This window comes from Bidens hawaiensis, unplaced genomic scaffold (genome assembly GCF_021521415.1).
Source record: "Bidens hawaiensis isolate Kalapana, Puna unplaced genomic scaffold, B.hawaiensis_p1.1 tig00023644_1, whole genome shotgun sequence".
Lineage (NCBI taxonomy): Eukaryota > Viridiplantae > Streptophyta > Magnoliopsida > Asterales > Asteraceae > Bidens > Bidens hawaiensis.
In genome coordinates, this window is record NW_027493714.1 from 267,319 (window position 1) to 285,132 (window position 17,814).

Below are 17,814 nucleotides of genomic sequence, written 5' to 3' on the forward strand. Positions count from 1 at the left end.
ATATATAAATATTGAAAATGAATAATGTAAAACAACCCTGGTAATACGGAGAATTAAATCTGGTAATAATAATAAATTTAAGACAAAAATGTCAAATGCAAGAAAAAACTTTATGGCTCCGCGTTTAAGTTAAAACACAAACGTTATATTCCATAAGTTTGACTTATTCAGTTTTCAAAGTTATAAAAGGATACCAAAGTTGCCAAATACACACACTATCTTCTCCAAATTCTCCGTTCTTGCAATTCCACATTTCCACTTCATATAAACAGAAAAATACAAATACATATCATGGCTCGATTTGAAGAACTAGACCGCCTCAAAATCCCACTTCAAGACATCATACAAGCCACTAGCAACTTTGCCAAAGATAACTTCATCGGAATGGGTGGATTTGGGAGGGTCTACAAAGGCCAACTCTTACGCTCCAATAGGTCCGGTGAGCCAATTAGCACCATCACGGTAAAAAGGCTAGACGAGGGGGTCGCAAATCAAGGAGACCGTGAGTTCAGGAAGGAGATCATAATGCTTGCAAGGTACAAACATACTAACCATGTTTCTCTTGTTGGATTCTCTGATGAAAGCGGTGAGAAACTTATTGCCTACAAGTATGAGGTTAATGGAAGCCTAGACAGACATCTTGCCTCCACAGCTCTCACATGCGATCAACGTCTTCGAATATGTCTTGGCGCGGCTCGAGGCCTGGAGTATCTTCATGACAGTGTGGGAATAGGACACAGGGTGCTACACCGCGACATAAAAAGTGCTAACATTTTGCTAGATGAGAACTGGGAGGCAAAGATTTCGGATTTGGGATTGTCGACAATAGGCCCCACGAATCTAGAGTTCAGTTTTCTTGCCTCACTTACTTGTGGTACCTTAGGCTATGTCGATCCACAATATGTAAAGACGGGTGTACTGTCAAAAGAATCTGATGTGTACTCCTTAGGCGTTGTCATTTTTGAAGTATTATGTGGGAAGCTTGCGGTGACCCAATATCATGATGAACGTAGGCTTCTGAGTAATTTGGTTCGACGCTACTATGAAGAAGGAAAAATTGAAGAATATACTATATATGAAAAAGTATGAGTGACTGGCAAAATTAAAAGCATACTTTTAAGAGTTTTACAATCTATAAAACACAAGGTACAACCTTAAAGATGGACAATACGGTTTTTGCTCACATAATTTACCATTAATCAATTAAGTTTCAAAAAATACTTACAATAACAGTCCTTCAACTTTAATCAATATTTGTCAACTTATTAAATAGTTACACACTTATCCCATCTCATAAATCTACCCCATGATTTTTTAAAGACCATTACTTCTTATGCGTTAATATATATATTTTTTTTATATTATATTATGAAAATGAACATTTTACTCTCTTTAATTTGAGTATGATATTGCTATACTTTTTAATTTTAAAATGTTTGCATATTACGTGATTGTCAGTTAGGACTGGCAACAGATCGGGTCAGGTTGGCTCGGGTCATGCGTCAAAATAGATTAGGGTTAGAATGAGTCGATAAAAAAAAGAGTTAATTTGGTTTAGGTCGCGTCGACGAGGGTTTGGGTTGAAAGGGCCCATGTCAGATCAGTTTCGCGTTAGAACGGGATTCGAGTTAAAACAGGTTGGTTCAAAAATGATTTAATTGAAAGTGCTGTATATTTTAGTTTTGCTTCTTGATTTTAGGCATCAGTTACGCGGATGACATTGTTTACACTTACCAAGGCTGATAAACACGTGTCCGGTGCCACGTAACACACATTCGATGTTGTGCTTGTACGCGCACCCGCTCGCACAGGCACCCGTCTGTTAATAGATAAAATAATTGTAATTAAGAATATTTTTGATGCCTAAATATAATGCTAGATGATTACAAATTGAATTTACATATAAAATAATTTGTTTATTGTAAGTATATTTTATTTCCAAGTATACGAAAATGGTTTCGCCGTTTAACGTACAATGAAACAGCCAAAGAATTTGAATACGTGTTCATACAGTACGAAAATAAAGTTGGAAATTAAAGAAGGAGAAATTTATGTGGCAACAACGGCAAATCCAACCATGTTACTCAAGCCTATATATGTAGTAGTTGTGTCAGACAATAAGTTTCTCGAATATCCTTTCCATTTAACTTATAAAAAGATAAATGTTAATCTATTTATTATTTTGAATACTTGTTCTCAAGTGATCATATCTAGGTGGTAACATGTCTTTAATCTATCTTAGAGGTTGAAAGTTTAAATTATAAAAAACGAAGGTATAGATGGTTTATAAAGATAAATTATCAGGTATTTAAAAAGGTTAATTTATATTAAACTCTACCGTATTAGAGGCAAATCCAACAAGATCTTTAACATAAGACTGCGCATCAAACAAAATTCTTGATATCATTATTTTGTATACAATAAATAAAAATTAACATCACATTAGTGTAAAGTTCCTATCCGATAAATGATTTAATTGAGTGTTACTATATTGAACCAGTTATTGGCAGTAAGGTAAGATTTTATGATTTCATGCAACTTAATTTTAGGTTCAAGAAATTCTTCGATGACGTTACAGTTAATCTCCTTTGGCTCCGATAACATAAATGACCATTCTTCGACGTAAAAATCAGTACAAGTAATATGTTTAACCTATCAATGAGTAAGGGAATGAATATATTAGATTGATTACCTATACACTCTGAATGGTCTATACGTACCTTTGGATCTTGACGAAATGGCATATGGTCCTTCATCATGGTCCATTTAGTGTAATAATATCTATTGTACATCACTACAATAATAACTCTTTAAATAACATGCAACCTAACCTAATAAAGCTCAATGATCCATTAATGCAAACCTTTTTTAACTATATTTTTTTCCTATTCGCCTCATACACAATATCTTTGGATTTTTGCCTCAAGAAACTGTCAACATAGCAAGCTTTGTAGTTTTCTTGTGCATTCATTCGGCTTTTGCCTTGTATGTATTTCTTGTACAAAATCAACAATGCTTGAGACAAGAACACTTATTCCTCAGTATATATTGAACTCCCCCTAACTCAATTCTCCACACCCATCATCTAAATTTTAAAAACATATATAGCATAAGATATACAAAATGAAGACATCTAAAGTTGTCTTTCTTCTAATTATGACCACTTTACTCGCCTCATGTATCGACGCTCGATTTAAACTTGGTGAGAATTTGAGAGGCAAAGACGCATACAAACGCCCGCTATTTGCATCCGGGAATGCAAATGCTGTTATGACATTGAATAGCTTTGAGAAGGGTGGAGATGGCGGAGGGCCGTCCGAGTGTGATGGAAAGTACCACTCGAATAACAACCTTCTTGTGGCATTATCCACTAGGTGGTACAATCACGGGCAAAGGTGTTTTGACTATATTAATATATATTACAAAGATGCAAGTGCGCAGGCTATGGTCGTGGACGAGTGTAGTGGGTGTGGTGATGATATTGTGGATGCCTCTCGTGCGGTTTGGGAGGTGCTAGGGGTGTCTAAAAGTGATTGGGGTGAAGCTGAAATTACTTGGTCAGACGCTTGATGCAAATATGCAATTCAATAGTCTATGATCATAAGTAATTGAGAGCATATTTGCTTTGTTTGAAGAGTATTCATTTTATATGTATTTCCTAGTGTAATCTAGCTAATAATATGTTGAAATGTTTAATAAAGCTGATAGTCAGCACCTTTCGTTTTCGTTATTGAAAGGAAATGAATCGACTAGTCGACTACCTGTTAAGTTAAAACTAAAAATTTTCAGTGCCTGATTTTCCTTCAACTTGATCTCGTATCGGTATCGCTATTTTACTATTTGGTAACGATTAGAATATGTAGAGTTTTGGAAAGTTTCTATATTGATTCATTATATTTGACTAACAGTACCTTGAATATTTACAAGACTGTTGTCTCTTAGAGCATTCTTAGCTCGGTCCTTAAAAATATGTGAGGGAGATACAGCTGGCATGGTATTGATTTCATCCCTACATTCAGCAACAGTAGAGTACACACGGTTTTAACATTGTGTATACATTCACTACTACCTAGCATTTCACGAAACCTATATTGGCTTGCGTGTCCGAGTAAAAATTTGCATGTCGTTGGAAGTTAGTCTATGCAAATATTATTTTACACACAACTGAAGAACGTCATGAAACTGTTGTTGACTTTTACATACTGCTATTCCGGACATATTTAAGTACTCATCATACGCGCCAGGAACGCTCCCATATGCTAGTTGATGTATCGCAAATGCGCACTTATGTAATGACGTAAACTATTCTTCATCAAGCATCCCAACTTGTTTGAGACCATTCAAGGTTTCGCTTCATGTCAACAACAGTCACGCAATTCTCTTCACAATCGAAACCTTCTTCTGAGCACATCATCACCAAATATTGGATATGGCCCACTTCATAATCTCTAAATACATGAATCATTAACCTTGCGGTATCTTCAATTTCTCAACTTAATAGATTATTTTGTTTTTCCAAATTTGATTACAGGTTAAAAACTTAAAATAGACTATTTGTTATCATTACTATTTATTTAATTAAAATAACAAGAAGGTTTACACAAATGTTTCCAAAGTTTCGCACAAATTTGATAGTAAAATGCAAGAAAGCATGTTGCAAAGGCCAAAGTTTCAGTTGTGTTTAAACGAGCTCTAGCTTAAAAATAAGTTTGCTTAATAGAAGAGCCCGAGATAAAGCTATATGTGTCGAGTTTGGCAAGTTCATACAAAGAAACTAAATTTACTTAATATAACAAGTACATATTACATAATAAAATAGTTATGTATAGCTATACTTATAAATCATGTATTAAATTGTATATGCATATAGATAAATCATTAAGTAATTAATCAATAATAAACGAACAAAGCTCGAGCTTGAAGTAGTTCTCCTAGATGTTTGTAATACCATCCATATCAGTTATCACTTATGAATAATTCCATTGGACGTATTGAAGTGCGACCCGCAAAAGATTTATATAATGCCACAAGGTCAAGTATTAGAGAGTATGGACTACACGCAATCGAGTACTTTCAAGTTTAACTTCATCAATCGTCATCTTCCGAGTTTTAACGATGTTCATGCTCCAACCCCACCACCATTGCTACCACCGCCACGAGCTAATATTAGACCGTCGGCTCCACCTATTCCCACAACTCCAGATTTGGTTTATGGATACCCTCAGGAGTGCTTTGGCTTCAAAGATCATCCACATGGTTGGTGACTTGTTGACCACTTCTTTGGGTGATCATAATCTGTTTTGTGATTTTCAATTTATTTACATATATGTAGCCTTTTTATTGTTCTCATAGTATGTATTTTGTTGTATTTTTCTTATTACTTATATCTTGTATACATGTATATAGAGATATTTTGAGTATGCTTAATTTTTATGCAAATGGGTTCTTTTTGTGTGTTTAATTTATATGTAAATGGGTCCATTGAAAATGGGAGGTCTTGGGTTCAAGTCCGATAGACATATCTATTCGATGCAGTCACCCTCGTGGCTGAGTTGGCATTGGTCAACTTGAACAAAACTAGTAGATGATTTGTAGACCTTTGTATTAAATTTAACTGTTACACCAACAAACCAAATAAGATAAATAAAAATGGTCTACAAGTCACCTATTCTTAAGCACATGTATAGTTACAACAAAGGTTGTACCAGTCACTACATGCATAAGTTCTCAAGTCCAACCAAAACACACACAGAACCTGCAGCTTAAGTTTCATTTGGTTCCAACGGTAGGCCGCTGAATGATGAAACATTCTTGATTGCTTCCTGTTCCATCTCAACAAGTCGTTTGCAAAACGTCTCAACATCCGGAGCTTCATCCTTCAACGGCAATCTCAACTCCCTCCACTGGTATTCATGTGACCCATCATCTGTCATGGGCCCCACAAACTTCCCCAGCACATCAAGCCCTCTTCGATCTATAGAAAGCACCAGTGCGTCCTATATTATAAAAGGTACGTGATATCACGAGTCAATGAAATAAATCGACTTATATTAAGCAAGATTTGAGCACTTGTTTCCAAAAGGTTATAAAGTGACTGATGACTGATGGATTGAGTTTCATACCTTCACAATCTTATTCAAGTATGTGGCACAAAAAATCATGAGGGCTCGACGCCTAGCTTCACTTCGATTGATGCCATCGATCAAGCTTGCAGAAAAAAGTGCTACATGACCAAATACCAAAAGTAATGTGATCATACAACTTAGCTATATTGTCCATATTCCAAAATGGTGTTTTTTCTTATAATTTTCAAATGTTGAGGAAACCTGCTAAACTCATGTGAAATGACCTAAGCAGTTAATGCGGAAAAATATCGTATATCAGTTACCGCAGTGAGATATCGGTGGGATATCGGTAATTTTAATATCATGTAAAATTCATATATATAGCAATTTAACACTAATAATTCAGTATAGTCACCTACCATTAACAAATTAACCTTTTGCAACTTGCAAAACACTAACAATCGTAGCAAGCTAAGACTTAAAACACAAACATTGAACACTAAAAGTTGATAATTAAGACTTAAAACACTGATACCGGGAATATCAGTGATATATTGGTCAAATATTAGTCAAATATCGGTCAATATCGCTTATATTATCGGTACCGATATTTTGACTGATATTTCACCAAGGGACTGATAACCAATATATCACTGATATATCGGCGATATCGACTGCATAGGAAATGACACAACTTGTTTGAAAAGTGTGAATTTGAGCTTGAAAACATGTAGGAAGATACTTACACAAGGAGTCAGCTTTTGATTCTTCCACGTCCTTCAAATCCACTTCATGGCTGTTTTCCTTGCCTTCTATGTAAGTTGTTGTACTGTATGATGAACAAATTTGTATCAGATGTAAACTGGTAATAGCAATATATATTACCATGATTCAACAGATAGAATCAAACAAGCTATAAGGCAGTAACAGTCGAATGTTTATGCTCATAAATTGAAATTATTTATCTATCAATAAAATATGTGTAAAGGCGTATTCCTACCTTGGATTAAACTTATAAATCCTGTATTCTTGATCTCTGTTCAACAGTTCTTGGAGGTTTTCAGCACGAGATGTATATCTGAAGTCAGATGAACTTAATATACCAGTAACTGAATAACTGAACGCCTTTATTGCCTCCCCTTCTGATATTAATGTTTCTCGGAGGCTTTCTGCAGCTGACTTGACCTGACAGGATTCCACAAAATAGGGTCATACAAATAGATGTTAACATAAAGAATATCTAAGCATTTCTATTAACTAATATCTGTTACCATTCTTTAAAGGGTCATACAAATAGATGGTAAATTATGCACAGCTGTGCATAATTTACCTTGTTATGTACAGCTGGCAATTGTGTCATCTGGATTCGAATATCGCTGCAGTGTTGCACAGCATAATCTGTAATTATGCAGTTGTGTGTTGTGTGAAATAGCTTACAGTATATGTGAAAACGAGTGATGCACACCAAGTGTTTGTTGAAATTACTCACAGGAAGGTAGTGATAGGTTCGGTTATGTGAGGAAATGTGTTGGTGGGACGATAAAGAATGAGGGTTTTGCCACGAGCCAAATATTATGGGCTTTGGTAAAGAATCGGAACTGTGTGACGAACCTAACTGATATAGAGGTATGGGAATCGTCGGGGTATTTGTATTTGTTTTTGTGTTTTTTGTCGATTTAAAACATATGTCAATATTCTTTTAGGCATGTATAAAACTACATATGTAGTTTTGATTAAATTTTTTCACAACGAGTTAATAAGAATTCTGTTAAAATTGAGTTGTGTTTGAAATAAAGCATTCTTTTAGCATCGTAAACTACACCGAGTGCACTTACCGTACCGGTACTGTGACGAACCAAGCCGATACCGGCCCAACAACATAGGTATAGTTGTCGATTATGTTGGGACTGGTATTGGTATTTATTTTTATGGTTTTCGATCTATGCAAAACACGTATCATTACTATTTTAAGCATATTACAAATTTATGTTATGTTCAAGCTACTTGTGTACACCTAAGGTTACCACGATGCTATTAAAATCCATATATTGTTGCCCATCGCAACACACGAATACATTTACTAGTTAAGTTTATAACCATCAGATGATGACATCGTTTGACGTTTTCATTTTGGTTTCAAAAAGTGAGAAGGCACATAAAAGCGACAATGCTTAAAACTGAGGGTGCTGATACCATGAATAAAAAAAACATTAACAAAATGTAAAGAAAAATCTCATTCATTCATTCGAGAGTAATCAACATTATGTATATACATCTCAGCTAGGGGTGCAAACGAGCCGAGCCGAGCCCGAGCTCGTTTAACTTACACAGAGCTCGAGCTTGGGCTCTGCTTGTTTCGAGCTCTATTTTCAAAGCTCGAGCTCGACTCGTTTACTATGTATCAACTATTTTTTATATAATTATAATTAATTTTATATATTTTTTATATTATAAATTTATGTATAAAACAATGTATATTATTAAGTTATTTTTATTTATTTTTCATAACATTATATATATTAATTGATAATTATTAAATATATTTTAAAAAATTATATAAATGACAGGCTCATTTAGCCTCGCGAGCCGACTCGAGCTCGATAAGTGAAACTTGGGCTCGTTTATTAAACGAGCTTATTTTTAGGCTTGAGCTTGATTAAGCTCGACTCGATCGAGCTTTTTAACGAGCCGATCTCGAGTAGCTCGCAAGTAACTCGGCTCATTTGCACCCCTAATCTCAGCACTAAAAGCCAGTAAACATTAACCTCGCTTCATGAGTCTAAACGTCCATGTTTATAACTTTATAACAATAATTATTATTCACTATTCGGTTTATTTGGCTTTCTTAATTTATCGAACCAAAAAAGAAAATTAATAAAGAAAAAATAAAAGGAGAAATTCTTAAAATAGCCTCTTTTAGAGAAAGAGGTCCTAAAATAGCCATTTTTTTCTCAAAATCTTTTATAATTTGGACTGTCAAGACGCATTGGGAAAATATAAAAATAAAGAGACGGCAAGCCAAATTTCGAAAGAAAGTCAGGTAAAAGACGAGATTTGAGAAAACAATGAAGGTAAAGTCCAAATTTTTGTAATCTTTGAGGAAAAGTTCAGATTTTTTCAAAACTTTTTTTTCAGAAAACCGTCTTGAGAGACTGTTTTTTTATGTTTCCTATTTTTCCCGTCCATATTTTCAAATTTTTGAAAAAATATATTTTGATTATACCCCTGAACCACCACCACCACCTTGAACCACCACCATCACCGACGCCGTCGGCCCCACCCCGTCACCACCACCGTCAGTACCACCACCACCACCTTTAAACACCACCATAATTTCTGTGTATTCATCTTCATCCCCTGAAACCAAAGTTTTTTAATAATAATACTAATAATAATGTCTACCCACCGCCTCAGTAACTAGTTATCAAAGTTGTGTTTTTTATGCTTTTAAATCACACCCTTTTGCTTCTTGATTCCTAATTTCACAAACCCATTTTCAATTTCTTGAATTTCACAGTAAATTCATGTTTCTTGTTCTTCCAGATCTATAAAAGTAAAACCACTGTTTTGGTGTTTATTTTGCTTATTTCTTTCTGGGTTTTGTTGGGTTTAGCTTCAAGATATGAGTAAAGAGTTTGTCAAGATTCAGGTACTTAATTCAGCTAAATTGTTAAGTGTGTGTAAAAAAAGGTGTAAAAATGTGTGCTTTGATCTGTACATTGCTGGTTTTAATGCTTTGCTTGTTGTGAAATTAAAGATTTGTGTTTCTTGTTTCTCTCTCTCTCCATTTAATTTTGTGGTGGTTCAAGGTGGTGGTGTTTAAAGGTGGTGGTGGTGGTGGTGACGGTGGTGGTGATGGGGTGAGGCTGACGGCGTCGGTGATGGTGGTGGTTCAAGGTGGTGGTGGTTTAGGGGTATAATAGTAAAAAATATATTTTTTTAAGAATTTGAAAATATTGACGGGAAATATAGGAAAGATAAAAAAGCAGTCTATTAATACGGTTTTTTGAAAAAAAAATTTGGAAAAATCTGACTACAAGATTACAAAAAATTTGGACTTTACCTTCTTTATTTTCCCAAATCTCGCATTTTACCTGACTTCTTTTCGAAATTTGGCCTGTTCCCTCTTTAGTTTTATCTTTTCTAAATACGCCTTGATACTCCAAATTATAAAAGTATTTTTTGAAAAAAGCACTATTTCTAAAAAGTGCTATTTTGGGAATTTAATCTTACTAGATTCGATTTATCCTCTATGAGTTAAAAACTTAAAAACACCCTCAATATGACTTTTTTTACCCTTATCACACCCTCTTTTGACTTTTAACCACCAAACAAAAACCCCGCTGACTGATGGTTCAGAGAATCTGTCGCAACAATGGCTGACGACGGCGATCTACTTCACACACCTCCTTCCGATCCAGTACCAGAACATCAATTGTTCGACAGAGAACGTCACATAAGGTACCTGGAGATGAATTACCAGTTACTACCTTCACCCTATGAAGGCCAAGAGATTAATCATCTTACTCTTGCTTACTTCATAATCTCCGGCCTTCACATCCTCCACGCACTCGATCGCGTAAGCTTCTGTTATTATTATTAGTGAAATTATGTGATTTAAGGTCTGATTAGGGTTAATTGTAGTAGTAATTGAAGTTGTTTGACTTGTCTCAACAATGTGATTCCATAGTTACAGATAATTGGGGCTTGGTATCTATAAGTATCGTCAAATTAAACGTAATTGCGTGTATGTTTATGTTTAATTAAAGCATGTGTAATGTGCTAGTAGGGGTGAGTGAAAACTGAATCATTAACTGAAATTAATATAACCGAAGATAACCGAAGGTTATGATTAAGGGAATATGATTAACTGATTAGTCGGTTATGGACTTATGGTTATGGTTAATGTGTCTGTGTTAACCAAATTTAGCTAAAACTGAACCGAACCTTGTATGCTTTTGTTTTTTCAAATTTTATACCTATATTTGCAGCTTTGAACAATTAAATTTATGTTGCAACCGTCTATATCATAGCTTAGAATTTGGAACGCCATAAAGAAAGCTTGAAACCGGCATAGTTCAACTACGAAACTTCATATTTTTTTGTTTTTCGAAATTTTATATCTCTATTTACATCATACCTCTATTTCTAGCTTTGAACAAGTAAATTTTATGTTGCAACTCTCTATAACATAGCTTGGAACACCATAACGAAGCTTGAAATCGGCATACTTCAACTTTGAAACTTTATTATTCAGCTCGTAACACCATGAAAGAACCAATTTCAAGTTATCAACTTAAAAAAAAGGAAAAAAAAAATGCATTGGACAATTAACTGAACTTAACCGAAACCGACCCATAACCGACTGTTAACCTACCTATCGTTAACCGACCATTCGATTATGGTTATGGTTAAGTAGTCTTTCATAACCGAGTCAAAGCGACTTTGCATACCCATATGGCCATATGTGCTAGTGTTGCAGCCTTGCAGTGTGACTTGACTCGATGAATTAATATGATATTTAATTGATTATGTAGATTGATAGAGAAGCTGTTATTGATTGGGTTTTGTCATTGCAAGCTCACCCGAAGAATGAAGATGATCTAAACAATGGTAGGAACTATGAACTGTGAATTTACCAGTTTAGAAGTACAATGCAGAAATTAGTGAACCTGTTTTGGATTGTTTACTGCAGGGCAGTTTTATGGATTTCATGGTTCTAAAAGCTCTCAGTTTCATTCTGTTGATAATGGGGTATGAAGTCAGGTTATCAGTTTTTGTAGTTCTGGTATATTTCTCTTACTCTTGTGTGATGTATCTGCTTACAGATTTCGGTTCCCAATAATAGTCACTTGGCAAGCACATACTGTGCATTAGCCATATTGAAGATAGTTGACTATGACTTTTCACTTATTGACTCTAACGCAATTTCGAAGTCAATGAAACATCTTCAACAATCTGATGGGAGGTATGCATGATGCTATTTCAATTAGACTAAGCAAAATTTATAATAAGTAACTAGATCAAAGTTTCTGAGAAAACTACATTGAAACATATGATACTGCAATTTTTAAGTAGAATTCTTAACCAGCAAACATGATCTCGTTGGTTTTATATGTTTCATGCTTTCCGTAGTTCGACTCTTCCCTTCATTATAAAGGAACATCTTCAAAATTACTGGCCAATGGTTTTCTTTAACTTATTAATATAGGGTTTATATTTATTTTGTCTTACAAAACTTGCATGCTCGTTTTCTAATTATATGAGCCAGATGTGATTAAAAACAAATGAAATTGTATACATGTATTGTAGGAAAACGATATGATTTCTTGTTAAATTGTTGGGGGTGAGATGAAGGCACTTTGCACTCATTAATTTAATGTTTTTGGACACTATAATTATAACAATCTGGCAATATTAATGAACTTTTGAGTTTTTTTTTGCACATATAGTGTTTTGTGATCAAAGGGCCTACAATGTTTGTTTCACATAGGGCCACCAAAATCCACAGGCCAGTCAAAAGCTTACCACTTTACACACACACGCACATGATACAAGATTTTGAGTAGGCCTTGATAACAAAGGTCTAATTCATCCACACATATTCACATATAGGACCAAGTATAATATTAATGATTTATAGGAGTGATTAAAGACCACAAAATTTGTGTGCAATCTTTCAAGAGGTTTTGAATCAACAAATTTATGTAAAATTGAACCGTGTAAACATGAAACACCTAAAAATTTGACCCAATTGTGTTTTTTAGGGGCCAATAACTGAACCGGCCCATGCCCACCCCTACTAACCAATGCATTCATATCATATATTTGATATGTTTTTACTGACTTTATTTGCTTTATTTGTTTTCCTGCCATGAATTCTATTTATTAATTTTGTTTTGTTATACATTTGTGCATCAGTTTCATGCCTATTCATACGGGTGCAGAGACGGATTTACGGTTTGTATATTGTGCTGGTAAAACTCTTTGTTACTTTAAGCACTTATCTAAATCTAGTTCTTGCTAGATTGAATTTCATTGTAGCCACTTGGATTTTGTAGCTGTTATATCTTCTCTATTGGATAATTGGAGTGGCATTGATAAAGAGAAGGCCAAGAATTACATATTGAGTTGCCAGGTATCATTTCACGTGTTCCAATATGATAACGTTCATTTTTTTAACTTATAAGGTAATGTTTTCTTGCAGTCATATGATGGTGGTTTTGGGCTAATTCCTGGTCAAGAATCTCATGGTGAGTTTTCTTGCCTTATAATTGCAGTTTGACTTGAGTACTTGACACTATTTGTCAACTATATATTTTTTCAAATTTTGCGCCTTGTCAAATAAATGAGTAATTAGTATTATCACTGTGTAAACTGACTAGCTTTATAGTTAGTAGCTTTTAATTTTCTTCTTTTAGAACTACGTTTATTACTCATAAACCGTTCTTACTTTTAGAATCACAGGTGGTGCAACTTACTGTGCTGTAGCATCTCTTCGGTTGATGGGCTTCATTGAAGATGATCTAGTTTCTAAATGCACATCCTCTTGCATCATAGACGTTCCAATGCTTCTTGAATGGTGTTTGCAGGTACACTTACCAATTTCCATTAGATATCATTCGAAGGTCAAATGAGTCATTTAACTGTCGTCATCTGTTTCATGTTTCAGAGGCAAGCGGTTGATGGAGGATTTCAAGGAAGACCTAACAAAGTTAGTGACACATGTTATGCTTTTTGGTGAGTTCATATTAACTTTATATGTATGTTCTTTTATCCTAAATCTTTTTAACATTCACTGGTTTAATTGTAATCTTGTAGGGTCGGTGGAGTTTTGAAGATCTTAGGTGCCAATAAATTCATGAATGAAAAAACCCTGCGTGAATTTTTGCTCACGTGCCAGTCTGAGGTAAAATCTTCTTTCTTTTTCGTGTTATAATTTGTTTAAACATTATTTTGTTTATCTTTGTAGTATGGCGGTTTCAGTAAGTTTCCTAGGCAATTTCCGGATCTTTACCATTCGTATTACGGATTTACTGCATTCAGCATGTTACAAGAAACTGGTCTCAATTCTCTTAATATAGAATTGGGTATAAGTACCATCCAGCACACTATGATCTAATTATACTCACCTTATAGATCTTGTATCATTTGTCATGTAATGTTTTTCTAATAAGTTAACAACAATCCAACTGTTGGTTTTGTATTATTTATGCCTTGAAGTTTTGGACTTGTAGCATATGCATGGAAATTTGTATATTGTACTACATTGACTCTAAAGACAGTGATTTGACAATTGGTCATGTTTCGATGGTCAATTTGTCCCTAAAATTGTACATATTTGCCCCATTATTTTTGGTGGCGAAGAGTGTTTTTATTGTTTGATTTTATGTTTTTTGAAATTGTAGTTCTTAGTTCCTGAAACATCGGCTCCGACACGAATTGAGGTGTGCCCGATGATTCAACAATAGTGCGCCCCAACGGTCCGTCGGGAGTTGACAGACTCAACTATAAATGGCAAGTTTCGGCTGCTCATTTGAAGCATTCATATCCTGAGCTGTCTTGATTTCTGAACACCACATCCGTTCCCGAGCAATGTTCCCAACTCCTTATGCTTGTAGCGTGTTCTTGAGTCACCGAAGAACGTGCAATATTCCTGATACTGGATGTGTCACTCAAGGTTTTGTCCGATCACTCAAAGTCAAAACCTAACCCGGTGTCTCAATAAGCGTGAAGGTTCTGCGCAACCGTTTAAAGTCGTAGCTTTACTCTGTAGCTAGTTATTAAGTTTGTTGAATTAAGTTTTATAGGCTTATGTGCTTACTTATTTATCTAAGCTAAGACCTTAGACGGAGTTATAGTCAATCCTTGATTTAAAGAATAAATAATATAGTTAGTTTTAATGCAAAGATTTTGATAGTTTATCATAGAAGTTAAAAAGAACATTGTTAGTTTGTTACTGAGGTTTTGATAAATAAACATTTCTTTATGATGATGAAATGTCTGATAAATGAAGATAGGGCATGTAGACAAATTGGATGATGATCTAAATGATGTGCTGACCTATCTAAAGAAAGGATGATTTCTTAAAAAGGTTTTAAACTATCAAAGGGTAAAAACGGTTTAACGAAAGGTTTGAAACTATAAAACTAGACCTCTATCTCATAGGTATATGATACAAACCTATGGTATAAATATTGGTCAAAGAATATGATGCTGAATCCACGGCTTTATTCAAATGGCTCACAAAACTCATAGTTTATTCATAGACTTCATCTAACCGAAAGGTTAGAGATGAACCGAAAGGTTCAAGAACAAGCGTTCTTCACAATATTCTTAACATTTGGGCCAGGCTAATTTAATGGGTCGGATGCTTCTGCATCAGAATATAAACAGTACCGAAAAGAACCGTCATTACAGAAAGACAAATAAAGGTGAAAACATTTGACCTTTAAACTAACATGAAAACTTTAAGTATTTCAAAATTAAACATCGGTATCTATTTTGCTTGGAAAACACTTACCATGTGCAAGAACACAAAGCTGCAAATGTAACCAATCAATGAATCAACCCAATATTCACAAAGTGTGTCGTGTTATTATTATTATTATTATTATTATTATTATTATGATGATGATGGAGCCATGAATGTCCATATGAACACTAAAAAGACAGAAAAAGACAAATGTTTTCTCTTCTTTTTTGATAGCATTTTTTTTAATTATTATTTAGGCCCACTTATTATAATTTGTGCTTACTTTTGTCAACTTTTCTGTAAGACTGTAAGACTATGTGTTACAGAGGGTTGGTTTGGGGCTTGGTTGAGAAAAAAATGTTGCCACATAGGCGATACATAGATTCACTTTTTAATCACTTGTAAATAAATTGAAAAGGGTGTAGTGGAAGGGGCTTGGTTAGGGGCTTTGTTGGTGATTAGGTAATTATTATTTATTTATTATCTAATCTAACTAATATATTAAAGCAAAATCAATTTGTCGACTTGTTCTTCTCCTAGGGTGTCCACATAATGTTCCATGTCATCCACTTTCCATGCTTATAATTTTCACATAATTAATCAATTAATTTTAATGATAATGCTAATTAACATTTTAACCAATATATAACACATGCATTGTTCAAACTTAACATTTATTTTGACTTTATTATATCTAATCTAATCTATACATCTTGTGGTTTTGCAGAAAATAATGTAAAGAATTCTTATGATAGCTATATATATATATATATATGACGTTTGAAATTTTTTTCACCCGTGTGTAACACGGACCACTATCCTGGTTATATATCATGTTTAGTTCATATATTAAGAAATGTAATTGAATACGTATTATTCTTAAATACACGCAGCATTTAAAGAGTTAAAGTTTTAATTAAATTTTTATAGATAACAAAACTAAAATAGAGGGAAAAAAAAAGCCATAATTAGAAAACTTAAATTAAAAATATAAAAGATGGAGTGGATTCAATGATTCTTTTTTAATTAATTCATCAAACTTAACCTATTTCTTCCATCTCTCTCTGCAAACATAGCCGCCATCTTCAAAATTGCTTTCAAACTTTGAAGGTATGTCAGTTAACCAAAAAATTTGTCCCATCTCTGGCGTCCTATGACGCTGTGATAACACACAGCCTAATTTATGCTCACTTTTTAATTTTTGTTTACTTTTGACAGTTTTAGTGTGTAGAAAAATCATTAGTTTGTTTTGTATTACTGTTATGCAATACGCATTTATATTTTGAAACTAAGTCAGGTACCCGTGTCTCTTACACAGATTGAACAACTTAAAAGAACGATAAACAAAATTGAATATTACATTAAATAAGTAAAAAGTTAAATTGCAATTATAATTCACAAACTTAAAAATAAATCATAAATCTCTAAATATTTTTTTCAATACTACATTAGATGATACACTAAAAATATGGTAAAAACTAAAGTAAAATAGTATTATGAGAACATAACCGATATAATCGGAAAAAAAAACGAACCTATCATACTTAAAAATAAATCATAAATCTCTAAATATTTTTTTCGATACTACATTAGATGATACACTAAAAATATGGTAAAAACTAAAGTAAAATAGTATTATGAGAACATAACCGGTACAATCGGAAAAAAACGAACCTATAGAAAACTTTCGATTAGTTGAAAAAGGTGCAGTAAAAGAGAATCGATATGGTTTTGATTAACAATATATGGAAAGTGAAAAAGAAGGCGGGTGGGGTCGGATTTAGTTAAAAATCTACGTGTTTTTAACAATGAGCCTTGGTAGGTTTTAAGGGCAAAACCGATTCATATATCTGCAAATGCTTTTATATATAAAAAAACGATATAATTCATACCAGAGAAGTTAAATCATGAAAAATGCCCAATTTATAAAAAAGTTTAATAAACAAACCTAACTTTTTTTAAAATAAAATACATTTTGTAAAAGCAATTATAGAAATCAAAATGAATTAAAAAATGTATATTTAATGTACAATTAATAGGAGAGAAAGGCGGGAAGAAAGAGTAAGAATGCACCAGAGAATGACATGTGACAAGGGAAAACTTTTATTTATTATATAGTATAGACTTTTTACATATATCTCATTCTTAAGACCACTAATTAATAATTATATATATCCACAACCTAAAAAAAATAATTACATATTTTCTCTCTTTAAAAACCATTAATTACATAAACCAAACAAATCAATTACATGTTTCCCCTTCTTAAAACAT

At 33.7% G+C, this 17,814-nt stretch overlaps 3 protein-coding genes and 1 pseudogene across 3 annotated transcripts; 3 read left to right on the plus strand and 1 right to left on the minus strand.

The window, feature by feature from the left end:
• Positions 1 to 291: 291 nt before the first annotated feature.
• LOC143567840 (putative serine/threonine-protein kinase PBL28 pseudogene) lies at positions 292 to 1,089 on the plus strand (annotated as a pseudogene).
• A 2,067-nt stretch (positions 1,090 to 3,156) lies between these two features.
• Positions 3,157 to 3,570, plus strand: LOC143567841 (putative ripening-related protein 1). Its single transcript, XM_077054147.1, has one exon. The coding sequence runs from the start codon at positions 3,157 to 3,159 to the stop codon at positions 3,568 to 3,570; it is 414 nt and encodes a 137-aa protein (XP_076910262.1).
• Positions 3,571 to 5,529: 1,959 nt separating this feature from the next.
• LOC143567842 (uncharacterized) lies at positions 5,530 to 7,268 on the minus strand (the record flags this gene model as incomplete). Its single annotated transcript, XM_077054148.1, has 4 exons — positions 5,530 to 5,996; positions 6,123 to 6,223; positions 6,812 to 6,894; positions 7,066 to 7,268. Coding segments are annotated over 4 exons (621 nt in total), but the record flags the coding sequence as incomplete, so codon positions are not given.
• Positions 7,269 to 10,438: 3,170 nt separating this feature from the next.
• Positions 10,439 to 14,274, plus strand: LOC143567824 (geranylgeranyl transferase type-1 subunit beta-like). The gene is made up of 11 exons (XM_077054134.1): positions 10,439 to 10,644; positions 11,603 to 11,678; positions 11,761 to 11,819; positions 11,894 to 12,033; positions 12,987 to 13,042; positions 13,127 to 13,203; positions 13,273 to 13,318; positions 13,533 to 13,657; positions 13,738 to 13,805; positions 13,887 to 13,974; positions 14,038 to 14,274. The coding sequence occupies exons 1-11, from the start codon at positions 10,441 to 10,443 to the stop codon at positions 14,185 to 14,187; spliced, it is 1,089 nt and encodes a 362-aa protein (XP_076910249.1). The 5' UTR covers positions 10,439 to 10,440; the 3' UTR covers positions 14,188 to 14,274.
• Positions 14,275 to 17,814: the final 3,540 nt, after the last annotated feature.